At 37.2% G+C, this 14,149-nt stretch overlaps 1 protein-coding gene across 1 annotated transcript in view; it reads right to left on the reverse strand.

Annotated features, from left to right (window-relative positions):
• The window catches only part of LOC148217103 (calmin-like), a 50,137-nt gene that overhangs the window by 17,034 nt on the left and 18,954 nt on the right, over window positions 1–14,149 (reverse strand). The window contains exon 2 of the mRNA XM_088130750.1: window positions 2,219–2,280. Coding sequence (XP_087986876.1) covers window positions 2,219–2,280 — 62 coding nt within the window. The remainder of the gene's footprint in view (window positions 1–2,218; window positions 2,281–14,149) is intronic.

Below are 14,149 nucleotides of genomic sequence, written 5' to 3' on the forward strand. Positions count from 1 at the left end.
GTTTCCATGCAGAGAAGGAAAAAGGAAAAAAAGTGAAAACTTGCCTTTTGTTTTTGGTTAGTACTGGAATTTACAAATGACACAAAATGTTATGGCATTCAAAATATTCCAGGAGATTTTTGAAGAATGGGGTCAGAAATTAGCAGCTACAATGTCAGCATGATGTCTGTTTCCATGGATAGACTATGTCCAAAAGATGTTAATGAAGGAATAACAGATGTGAAACAAATTTTGCCTGATGTAGAAATACTGGATAATAAAAAAAGCATGGATTAAAAGACAGAGAAAGCAGTTAAAGTGGAAACACCAATGGTAAGCCAAGAAAATGACCTGGATAAGGACTTTTTACTACATATACGAAAGAAGTCGGTTAAAGTTTTGAAGGTTCAAGTGGAAATACAAATGATTAAACCAAGAGAATGACCTGGATAACGATTTTTTATTGGATTTACAAAAGAGGTTTGGTGAAAGAAAGCCTTTGGGATGGGAAAAAGAAAAACTGAAGAGAGATAAAGTCCTACAACAATATCTGAATGAATTAAAGGTCAAGATTGTTTGAAGTAAAAGGAAGGAATATAAAGTTGGTTTGTTTGACCAAGGTTAAAAGAAGACATGTTTCTATAAAGCTCTGAAAATCCTTTATGGACTTTTTGTTGACAACAAGACTGAAAAGTTGATGATTTTTTATTTGCACATTGATTTTTGTCTGTAACCTTGAAGAATTAAGAATTAAGTTTATTTGTACTTGTGATGAAAATCAGAAGTCACTTCTTTAAATATTTCTTTTCCTTTTCTTTATCTTGCTTTCTTCTTTTTCTTTCTTTGCATTTTTATTCTATCTCTTTTTCTCTCTGAGTTTGTATTTGTTTTTACTATTGTAATCAAACTTTTCAATAAAAAATATTTTTTTTAAAAAAGACCCAATTCTTTTCCTGGGCCTGGATAAGTGGATTCCCAATTGGTTGAGTTGCAGTATATTTTAGTCTGGTTGCCATTGTATTGTTTTAATTGGTTTTTAATGTATTGTGCTGCTTTTGGATGGGTGGGGTATATTTGTTGTTGACTTGTTGTACACTGCCCAGCGTCATTTTGTTTGAATAGGGTGGATATGTATGTGTGTGTGTGTGTGTATTATAAATAAATGGATGGATGGATGGATGGATGGATGGACAAGAATTTGTCTTGATTCCAGGGGATAAGTTAATTGGACAGTTCCAATTTTCTGAAGATGAGGTGGAATGCAGCACTGTGCATATAACATTTACACACAAGCCAGGAATTCTCCTTGCTACCATTCCACATATAGCTCTGCCATATTTCTCCAACATTTGCTCCAAAAGATTAGAAAATCCTGCAGAGCCATTTTTAAGGTAGAAAAATGGCCTCCTCTGTAGGATTCACTGATAGAAATACCCACTAAATTTTCCCAGTTGGATCCTTCTAGAAAGTGAGAGCATGATTTGAATAATGATATTTGTTCTTACTCTTATTAAGAGAATGATGAGGGAGGTGTTCAGTGAGCGAATGCAAACCCAGAGCCTGTTTCTAAATGAGCAGGGAAAGAGCTATTTCCAATTTCTAAGCAGGAGTGTGGGATGTTAAGATATCTGTTACTTTTCAAAAACCAAAGGTAGAATTTTGTATACTTTCTTTGAAGAACATAAGAAATTATGAAAATACTAGCTGCAAATACTAGCTGGAAAAAAATCTGATATCATTTTGTTGGCTTCTAAAAATCAGCATAATTAATTCTTCTTTACCAATATATTTTATTTGAAAATTCAGTGTAAGATGAGGTAGAATACTCATGACTCACATCAAACACAGCTCAATTAAAAGTGCCTCTCTCATATTGTTTTATGAACTAATCAAAACAATTGTAACTTTCTAAGATTAATACATTTTAAAAAAATAGTTCTGAGAAGACAAGTACAAACAAACTTTCCCTTTCCTTTTTAGCTTCCTGTCCAGCATTAAACAGGAAACACACGTTCTTGTGATAATAACTCCCTCTACTGCCATACAAATGTTAATTATGAAACAGCTTTGGTGTTCACTTCAATATGGAAAGCAACATTATCCATTTTATCCAGTTTTCCTTTAGAGATATTAATATTAATTGTCTTCTTACAAATTGTAGGTCTTTTTTCAATTCTTCTAATTACTATTTCTGTAGTAATTAATTTTTAATGCTGTAAAAAACACAATAATGTATTACCTTGGCTAGATGAGTGTTGATCCACTTTGTGAAAGTCCGCTTTTGCACAGATTCTTGTTCATCTGAAAAAAGGAAAACGAAGTAAAAAGTATGATAAACTGGTCTTCCAGACACACTTCTCTAGTGCCATGAACAGATATGGTCAAGTTAGCTCTTTATGATGCACGTATGGTAAACACAGGGGAAGGGGGCATGTGACCTTCTCCAGTTTTTGCTGTCACTATCACTACGTTTAATTTATGAAAATAAGTGTTAGCCCTGCGAGGTAGTCCAGACAATAAGCACAACCAGGAGTGCTAGCTCTATCTTTACTGTAAGATTACATTAACAGAATCTCGCAAGACTGAAAGTGTTTCTTCCCTCCTTTCCTCTTACTCTCCAGAAAACTAGGGAGGGTCCCCTCTGAAACACTTCCCACACCTTCCCTCCTTCTGTGGGCTGAGATACCCTTAACACACCAGTTCTCCAGTCTGTGGCTCTCCCTCCTGTCTCCCAAGATCATTCCCATATACCATTACAGTAAGCCAGTTATCCCATGGGCAGGGAATATCAATAATCTGTCATTACAGAATAGGATGTAGCAATGGAACTCTCTCTGTGTATATATAGGTCTGTAGATAGATAGATAGATAGATAGATAGATAGATAGATAGATAGATAGATAGATAGATAGATAGATGGATGGATGGATGGATGGATGGATGGATGGATGGATGGATGGATGGATGGATGGATGGATGGATGGATGGATGGATGGAGGGTGGGTGGGTGGGTTGAGAGAGACAGACATTTCCAAAAAGGACTGGAAATGTTTTAAAATGTTATTTATTTATTAGATTTGTTATAGCTGCCCCTACCCAAAGGGTTCTGGGCAGCTTACAACATCCAATATACAATTAAAAACAATTACAAACTTAGCCACAAAGCATAACAGCCTGGACAAGAACAGTAAAAAAACAAACCAGAAAAACAAAAACATTACAGGGGCTCCACTAACAGACTAATCCCAAGCCTGGGAACAGAGCTATATCCTAAGAGCCTTCCTGAACCCTAAGAGAGTGGGTGCCATAACTATCGCTGGGGGGGATGCTTTTCCAAAGGACAGGGGTTGTGGCAGAGAAGTTGTGTTTCCTAAGTCCCACAAGATGACAATGTTTAATTGAGGGGATCTGGAGTGCACCCACTCTGCCTGAAAGTACTGAGCTGGCAGAAACTATTGGAGACAGGTGGCCCTGCAGACAACCTTATATCATGAAGGGCTTTATAGGTGACAAACAGTACCTTGAATTGCACCTAGAAGCCGACTGTACATCTATAAGACTGCCTTTCCCAGTAAGATGTTTGTTTTCTTGGCCATCCATGGTATTCACAGGAGTCTTCTGTAAGTTCAAAAGCATCAATACTCTTTCTATCCTGCTTCTTTAAAGACCAACTTTCACTTCCATAGACTGTCTCAGGGAAATACATTGCCTGCACAATATCAATCTTTGTAGGTACATCACAGCATCTGAATATCTTTTCCAAGACATCTCTGACTACTATAAAAAGTGCTAATCTGTGGTGTATTTATTTATTCTATTGATTCTAAAGGGCAGAAGCTATCCCTGACTTCAATCTCTTCATTGTCAATTCCAATTTGTTGGCCACAGTGTCATTCTCCAGACTGACAAGCGGTTTAGCTAGAATCTTTACTGATTCTTCTTTTCTTGCTTATATATTTCTGTAGATATTCCATCAGTCCCTGTAACCTTCTGATGTAGTAATGATTGGAGACCTGATTTAACTTCATCTTATAGTACTACAAGTTCTTATAAATAGAAAATATCTTCTATGGCATCTATATAGAATTGACAACTATACAAAATTTCAGTATACTCATTCTATCTTTGTTTGACCTTCTCTGAATCAATTATTATCTGCCCATTGGCATCCTTCAGCATACCAATTCAAGGTTGGAACCTCCTTTTCAGTTTGGAGATCTTTTGGAAGGCTTTCCTTGATCTGTATTTGTTTCCATCTTTAATGTTTTTACAAATGTTTTTGGATGGCTTCCCTTGATCTTCTGTATTTGTTTCTATCTTCATTGTTTTTACGAATGTCTTTGTAGTACTCTATGCTTCTTGTCTCTTCTAAAAGCTGTATGAAATTCTTCGTTAAGTTCCTTCCTGAGACCTTTCAGTGCAATCCAGGATTTCAAAGCAATTCCTGATGTTCTTGAGAATGGTGGCTATACATTCAAGATTATTTTGTAGAAAGTGGTTGGCTTTGTCCTTCCAGTTTTGCTTGACTTGGAATCTGCACCCATGTCAAGATACCAACTAGGCTTACTCTCTATTGCTTCTCTCCCTGTCACCATGGAATTGAATGGAACAATTGACTGAGGAACTCAGAAAACATAGACACTCACCAAGAAAAGGATGCTCCCAACATTCTGTGACTTGTCACAGCTTTATGGCAGCCATTTTCTCAAACAGGTAACGTTCAAATATGTTAAAGGTTTTACTGCAAACTTTTAAGCAAAATTGCAATTGATTGTAATTACAGCTGCAGAACACTCTAATTGGTTCTCTACATCAGACTGAGATATTTATTTTACCTTGGTTTATTCAAGCTGAATAAACTATAGCTAATAGATTCATACCACATACTAAACAAAAACCATAAGCTGCAAACATTTGTATCTTTGCAGTATGCAAACTTAGCCACAGAGACAATGGAGCTGAAGACTGTCAAGAAGGAAAATTTGGTGGAAGCACTAATCCAAAGGCCGCATCTAAAGAAAATCTAGTTATTATTTATAAAAGTATTGGGCAAATAGGAGAACATTATTCCAGCAACCCACAATCTGACACTGAAGATTATTAAGGTTAAGATCTTAGCATCCTTCCCAGGTTTAGCTGCCATTCATCAGAAAAGCACTTGCTGAGTTCCTATGTATTAGAAATATCATTCTCATTCATAAGAAGTCCTTTTTTCGGTTCCTTAAAAGTCACTTCCATGTGCGGCAATCAGCTTTTGATACACCATTTGATAGCTGCATTCCCTGGCTGATAATTCAACTTTCTTTTGAGATCAGAAAGAGCTCTTTACATCCACAGGAGGTGGCGCCAAGCTGGTCTTCCTTGAGAAACTGGGATTTACTTGTTTATCCTCAGAATGCCAAGAAACACATTGTTTCCAAATTTTCTTCTGAAGAAAGAATAATAAAATCTACTTTCTGAAGCAGCATGTCTAACATTACTATCACTTTGATATAATGCCTGGAGTTTTTCCAACACTTGGGCAATGTTATGCTATCCATCCTCAAATAACTGCTTGAAGGTCATAACCACAATAAAGTGCATTTGAGGGGAGTATCCATCATTGAACATTAAGTTTTTTCTCAGCAAAATAGGTAAGTATATAAAGGTATATAAAACCAGGGCAGAGAGCATGTGATCAGGACTTTGACTAATTAAAAGGGTAAACTCAACCATGACCCCTCCCTCCCTCCCTTTCTTCCTCCCTTCCTTTCTTCCTCCCTTCTTCTTATGCAGTTTTCAGTCTTCCATACCTTAAGCCCTCCCGCTCTCTATCAAACTGTTATAGAACCAAAATAAAAACTAAAATCACTTTTTAAAGAATGATTTAAAGTTGTAATTTCAATAGTTAACCCTGTACCCTGCCTAGATTTCTTATGAATCCCACCTGGCATATACATACAACTGATTTAGAACCACTGCCTTAAAGTATAATATCCCAGTGCATTCCCAGAGTTCAAAAGTCAAGTACAGTGGTACCTCGGGTTACGAACACCTCTGTTAATGAACTTTTTGGGTTACGACCAGCTCCGGCCGCAAAAATTTACCTCGGTTTGCGAACTCCGCCTTGGGGTACGAACAGGATATGCGGCCATTTTCCCTCCCGTGACATGGTCCGCGGCCATTTTCCCGCCCCTGACACGTGGTCCGCGGCCATTTTTCCACCCCTGACATGTGGTCTGCGGCCATTTTTCCGTCCCTGACACGTGGTCCGCGGCCATTTTTCCGTCCCTGACACTTTGTCTGTGACCATTTTCCACCCGACACATGGTCCGTGGCCATTTTCCGCCCGACACGTGGTCCGTGGCCATTTTTTCACTCCTGACACGTGGTCCGCAGCCATTTTTCCGCCCCTGACACATGGTCCGCGGCCATTTTCCACCCCTGACACGTGGTCGTAGGGAGGGGGACTCTCCCTCCAAGCAAAAGCCACCTCCCTGTCCTCCACGCCAGAACAGATTAACAGTAATTACATTGAACCTTATGGGAAAATTTGCTTCAGGTTACGACCAATTCGGGGTGCGACCAGAGTCACGGAACAAATTAAGTTCGTAAACCGAGGTTCCACTGTAGTGAATTAGATAAACTAATTGAACTATCAGCATGCACAAAGAGAAAATCACATTTATCCCCCTGTCCCAACTTATTCTTTTTGCTTTTGTGGCGTAGATGTTGGTAGTTACATTAAAATCTCCTTCCAGTCAAACTTAGCTCCTTGTGACTATAAGGACACTTCCATGTAGTTTTCATGGCACCAATATAGAAGTTGTCTATTTCTGGGATGTTATCAACATGGTATTTCCTAATGGTCTCCCATCTAACTATGTAGGTCTAACCCTGCTTAGTTTTCTGAGCTTCACCAAAGTCAATTAGAATGTCTATAGTAAAAACCATTTATGCTAAAAATCTGGAGAATTATAAAACGCAGAGACTACTCTCATGCTTCTTTCTATTTCAAAGCACAAAGAGAAACAAAAAAACTCAACCACTTCCCCCCCACCCCAAATGCACTGTATTTGTTTCATGGACTTTGGTACTTGAAAACTGTCCCATAAACAGACTCCAAATCAGACAGAGGATTTTACCAAGGAAACCAGAGAAATTCCTTTCTAGGTGTTGCCATGACAATGAGTGCCTCCATCATTGTTCTCATTCTTATAGCTTTTCAGCAGAGGGAGCAAGTTTCACAGGCTTTTTTTCCTGACTAATAACTTTGCATCAATAGCTTGTTCAGTTTATAATGATCTAGATATAATCAGGCCCTGAAATATGCAGATAAGAACTTCAAAATATTGCCCTAGTCTTGACCTCCATAGCAGACCTTAATGTTGGGGAGGAAAACAACAAACCAATGAAAGGAGAATCTGATAAATGACACTAACAAAAATGAAAAACAAGTACAAAAAAAGTCATGAATATTTAGAAGTTGGTTGTGGCACATTTATAAATAATTTAACAAATATTTGAGGATTGGAATATCTATTATTAAAATAATTTCAAATGCTTTATGTACTGTATGTAACGTCATGCAGATTCAAGGGTTATTTACTGAGTCTACCTTGTCACTGCAGGCTCATTTCTGGAAAATAATGACTGAACCAGTAACTCATGTTCTGATAACCTTACAGTAACTACAGCCTGTGTAGTTCAGAGTTTACACTAATGCAAACTACAGTCAACAGCAAATTGATCAGCGTAATAGTCCCAGACTGGTTTTTAATAAACTGCACTAATCAATTTAGGGGGGAGCCTTTGAAATTTAGACCCCTAAATGGCATAGGGCCAGGTTACATAAAGAAGTACCTATATTATTGTGCCTATGATTTGAGGTCTGCCAGAGAGGTCTGTTCATTAAACAAAATGGAATTGAGACTTACAGAATTTACAGTATGACCATATTGATGGTGGCAATTCAAGTGAGGATTAACTCCCCAGATTAGACTTGTACCAAAACCTGGCTCAGATCATAAATAGGTGGAGATTAGTTGTTCAATTACATCAAAATCAGATATCTGTCCATGTCTGTGGGCAGTGCTTTCTTCCTCCAGTTCTTCTTTGCTGCTGGGGAGTGGTACCTCCTCAACCTCCTTTGGATCTTCCAAATAAGCTTTGATCCCCTTTCCCTTGTGCAGAGTCATCTTCCTTAACATCCTGCTTAAATTATTTTACTATCTAAGTGAGGTAAACTGACTATATTAGAGAAAATAGCTGGGTTAAGGGAACAGTAGATAGCTCAGCACACCATCCTCATCAGTAGCTAGCCACACGTCCATCTAAGTTTTTAACTAATAATGAGCACCAAAATTATTTCTATTTTACAGCAAGTGAAAATAATTTCCTTCAGTTTTTTAACCTCAACTGTGGCCCAATACTGTAGCTCAATATATCAGAGTGGAATGGTTAAAAGGCATGAAACTGAAACTAAGCTTCAGCTGGTCCAGAATGCAGCAGCAGGTGCAATATAGGGCACTCCACGGTACACCCATGTAACATTGTTGCTGTGTGAGCTGCACAGGCTCCCAGCAGGCTTCCAGGTGCAGTTCAAGGTGCTGGTTGTCCTACATGGCATGAGGCCAGGTTACATGCAGGGGCACCTCTCCCCAAGGGTTTCTGCCCATCCCACCAGATTCAGCAGAGTGGGCATGCTCTCTAGGCCCCACTGGTGAAACAGTGTCACTTGGCGGGTCCCAAGAAGCATAACTTCTCTGTTCTGTGGAACAACCTCCCTCCAAGATACAGATAGCCCCAACCCTGCTGGCTTTTCAGAAGGCCATGAAGACCTGGTTGTTCCCCAGCCACTGGAGCGAGGGTGTTAATGGAGATCTGGTGTGGGTGTATCAGTTATGGGGCCTCAACTTCTTTTTTTTTCCTGTAATGGATTGTGACTTTGGATCTGTTTTTATCTTTGTTCGTTGCCCAGAGTGCCTTGTTCAAATAGCAGCCATATAGATATGTTAAATAAATAACTTAATTAAATATGCGGGGGGGGAGGATGCTTTTTGTGCCTATGAGTCAGTGCTGACTCCTAGTGACTGCCTGGATGAGTCCCTGCAGTTTTCTTGGCAAGACTTTGGAATTGGTTTGCCCTTGCCTCCTTCCTAGGGCTGAGAGGGAGTGACTGGCCCAAGGTCACCCAGCTGGCTTCATGCCTAAGGTGGAACTAGAACTCATGGACTCCCAGTTTCTAGCCTAGTACCTTTAACCACTAGACCAACCTGGCTCCCAAGTAAATTAATACTGATGGCATTTTTATTGAGCTGTCTAGAATGTAATTGTCCTGGGAACATTTTACTATTAGGGCAGCATTTTGGATTCAAAGGCAAACAGTGTTCCAGAACACATGTGAGCATCCACATAGCACCTGTCTGCAGTTCCTTAAACAACACCCTGGTTTGCATAGGCCACTATTATTTGTGAATTAAGTGAAGACAACATCTTCTCTGATAAAAACCTCCAGCTGTTTTTGGAATGGTGTCAGAATTCATCACCATGTGATAGGTCAGAATTTCATTCTGAATGACATCCCCAGCTATACTCTTCAAATTAATAATATATTTTGATAAAGTATGCTGAAGGAAGATAACAATTTTACTCCACTTTTATTTGCAGAATTTCAACAAATATTGATTCCTCTATACATGATTAGTGTAAATATTATCAAATAATATTTTATCGTATTTAAGAATATATATGCTGGTGATATGGTTGTAAATAATTTTCTTCTGCTAAGTACATCATACTATAATATTGCTCCAGACTCTGCTGTTAAAGACTCAGACTTTGAAAAGAGACCCATAAGGGGAAAAAATAATTAACAAAAATTTCTGTTATTACAAAAAACAAAGAAGAAATGTATGTAAAGCAATAGTTTATTTAATTTATATTAAGTTAACCTAAATCAGCATTGGTTACATGCATGAATATCATATTCATTACTAACTCTTATCAGAAATGAGTGGGTCATAAAAGTACTTAAAAGTGAATAATTCACCTTCCTATTATTAAGAGTGGGTGAAATCAATTACAACTACCCACTGATGGAATCAAATAAACAAGGGAGTACATTTCTTTTGCCTAGGAAGAATTTCATTCTGAGATTCTCAAGATCACAAGTTGAAGATATGTGGAAGAACTGATGTGTTACCAAAAATGTATTATCTTCCCCACTTCATCCCAATCTTGAACCTTTCCTTTACTATACATCCTCTTCTATATAGATTTTCTATATGCACACATAACTCTGGATGTATAGAATAGCAACTTTATATTTTGTACTCAATTTCTATGAATATTTGTTTATAAATGTAATAAACAAAAAGCCAAATATGTGTACCTGATTGAAATTTTTATTTAAATAATTGTCAGCTATTGTTCAAAATATTTTCTTGAATAGGAATGTATCCAGCCCATTATCTTTATGATTATCACCTTCTGATAAAAATAATTGTATCTGCTCTGTATTGTCGAAGGCTTTCTTCGCAGAGAACTGCTCCTGTCTGTGCTCCTGCACTCTGAAGATGCCGGTCACAGGTGCTGGCGAAACGTTAGGAAACAAAACTTCAAGACCATGGCCACACAGCCCGGAAGACCCACACCAGCCACTGTATCTGCTCTATTTACAGCTCAAGAATATACTGAAACTATTGGCAATGTGGATTAATTTTTAATGGAACTGAATCAGTGTTTACTTTCTGTTTTAAAATGCTATATCTCCATTACCCTGCCTAAATAATAGTTTTCTATTATTTTGAGGCTATTAATACCAATTACAGATTTATTTAATCAGATTATTCATTGTTTTTGAAAATGGAAGTTTGAACAATACAGTAACATGGAACTATTCTGCAAGATGCTAGGCCAAAACATCATAGCACAGTTTACTTTTTCCAAGGTTCCACCCACCACTTTATTTTCTGGTACTGGAGAACAGAAGTTATACTGCATTAAAAACCGAACTGACTTCAAAAGTATTGAGTTCTGGGCTAAAGAAGTTATAAATGCATAAGAAGTAATTCTTCACCATAGCTCTGACACAATATTGATATATTTTATGTAAATTACATGAATTGATAAACAGCCTGTTTCTAAGTAGCAATGATGACTCACAGAAGGAAGAATGATTTTATACCACTTCCTGTGTTGTTGAAACAAGTCCTGGGAAACCACAACTCATAGTGAAGATGTAGTGAATTCCTGTTATTGCCCACTATCATGGACAGACAGCAGGTAAAAAAGATTTGCAACACATGTTGCATTTCTAGATAATGGCAAAAATGCATGTCTACTTTAGCATCCTTACACTTTTTTTTTTTTAAATTACTCCTCAAACTACAGAGGGCTAAATAGCTTTGGCAATCAACACATAAATCAGGTCATGTAACATAAATGAACACTTACAAGAAACACAATATATGGGTAGTCTAAGGACTAAGAAAAACTGAAGGTCCCATTGTAGAATTTTGAAAAGCTCGGAACATTAGTGATTTCATCATTTTTAAAGAAATATTTTAGTGCTTTAGTATAATATTTAAAAAGTAGTTAAAATAAACAAAATAGTTTGGATATGGTTCTGTTCCTCAACTCTCTCTTCCTTTCTTCAAACTTACTTGAGTATTTTTTTAAAAAAAATCATCCTAACTATTATGAAAATACTTTCCCTATGCAGAGTATTAACTATACATAACATAGGATTACAACTATGAAAAAGACGATGGGATGAAATCAACTATCTTCATATTGTTTTGTAATGTTTCCTGTCACCATATGATGAACACAGTAAGCTGTACTACATTGTACTGTTTGGAAGCATCTATAATATAACAGACACAAGCCTCACATTTTAAGCATTTTGCTTAAGCGGGCTGCAAGGATGGCTTGTTAAATAAGCCACATTTGGCTGCGGTCACCTAATATATATAACATACCAGCCAAAATGAATCAAACCGCATCACAGCTTAATGCGATCTGCCAAATAACGCATAGTCATTATCCCTTTAATAGAAACACAGGGAGGTGCTTTATATTAAACCAGACCATTGGGCCATCTAAATCAGTAAGGGTTGTCTATAACAGCAGCAGTTTTCAGTATCAAATGAGATTCACATTCACCAATATTATATCTTCCTGATGTCTAGGTATTCAATTCCTGTAATTCCCAGCTAGCATCCTCGAGTTTATAACCATGCTGGGATTTACGAAGGTTGAAGTCAAACACATCTGGAGGGCACCAATTATGGGAAATTGGACCTAGGAAATTGGACTTAATTTTTAAGGGCCAAGAAGGGCACTGAATGTTGAAATGAAACCAGAAACTAATGGCAACCAATGCTAAAATTTCAAATTCTCTAATTTCTGAGCAAGTTTCAAAGGTGGCAGTTGCACATAAAGCACATTACACTGTCTATACTGTAACAAAACATGTATTACAATGGCTCCATTTTTTTAACAAGTAAAGGTCACAGCAGACATGTCAGTCAAGCTTGTAAAAAGTATGAATGGTATTCATAACTATTTGGTCATTCACCAATAACACCAAATCCAATCACATGCTCAGATAGTTATTAAATTCACTGGGGAAAAGACTCATAAAAAGATGCTCTCAGTTAGCATGAGTAAATGTAATGACAAGCTTGCTTCCATTATTTCATTTTGGCCAATCAGCCTACTGTATGTTTGGTCAACTTGATTATTCCCACAGTGGTAAGAGTTCTGATAAAAATTAATGGTTGTGCACTTTTTTTTTTTAAATGAACAATTCACATAAAGAGAATGGATAAGTTGAAAGATCTGCAGATGTGTGTGGGGAACAGCAGAAGCAGTTAGCAGTCTTGACTTCTGGAACACAGAGAGCTGAGAATTATTATTAGAGTTAGCTAAGGAAGAATGTACCCCTTGTAAAAGGTGTAGAAGGTGCTGCCTGCAAATCTAATGTGATGCCAGATTTGCTGTATGTTATAGCTTCAACTATTCATCTATTCACTATTTTACAAAGTCATAATTTACCCAGTATTTTCTCATCAAAAGAAAATTAAGCTTCACAGTGCTATCTGGAATTTCTCATCATTTATGAGAGAGTTAGAATTCTGATTTTCCTAACAACTGTTGTATATTTTTTTTTCTTCTCAGCATTAAAAGATTTTCTAAATACATTCATTATTTGAAGACAAACTGTTCTTTCAGTATTAATTTAACTAATGTGGGAAAGTACTCTTTCTTATTGTCAGTGGTAGAAAAGCAAACAGAGTTTCATAAACAAACATGCCCAAACATGTCTTCCTGGACATAACGCCAGGGTAGGCAGAGCACAGATATTTTACTCTTCTATTGTATGTTTTCAATACTTTAGAGCTTTGTTAGCACTCCATGTATAATTTACTTTCTTATCAGCACTGATTTATTTGTAATGCAGAATACATTTAATCTGTCATAACAGAACGCTTTCTTGGATAATAAAGTGTCATTTGATCGAATTCAAAGCATTGGACCCTCCATGTCAACTAGGCGTCTCCAGAGGTAGATGGGACTGGAGTGAAGGGGAAGAAAAAGCAGTGGCATCTTAGAAATGGATTAAGCATGGTACACTTGTAAATGACAGCCTATTTTAGTAGTTCTATAAAAGATAATGCGAGATAAAAAACAAATCAATCAAGATACACTGAATCAGGTACCATGGAAATATATATTTAGTTCAACAACTTTTATGTCCAAATAGCCAGATGTCTTTCTAGTAGGTTAGCAAGCTTTTACCCCAATAAAAGCTTTATTCCACAAAGTGAACAGGAGGCAGGGATGAATGTAACATATATTGGGACTCCAATAAAATAGAAGGTAGAGATTAAAGTTTCTCAATGCCACATGTTGTTGATGCAATCTGGATCTCCTGTGCATGGAGATGACTTTTTTTTAAAAACTGCCAATTGTATAAATGGCCTTGCTAGTTTTAGGGTATAGGGGCATGGCAAACTGGACTGAGGATTATCAGATCCAGATCTTAAAATGATTCCCATCCCCGGTATGAATCAAATGAAAGTAGAATCGTATTAGGCATATTTTTTCATTACAGTGTTATCATGGAAAATGTCATATGCAACTAAATTACTTCTTCTAGAATTATAGATATTTTCTTACAGAG

Source organism: Python bivittatus, unplaced genomic scaffold (genome assembly GCF_059951505.1).
Source record: "Python bivittatus isolate LINGU-HERP-01145 unplaced genomic scaffold, Pbiv_v1 ctg000020_np1212, whole genome shotgun sequence".
In the NCBI taxonomy this organism is placed as follows: Eukaryota; Metazoa; Chordata; class Lepidosauria; order Squamata; family Pythonidae; genus Python; species Python bivittatus.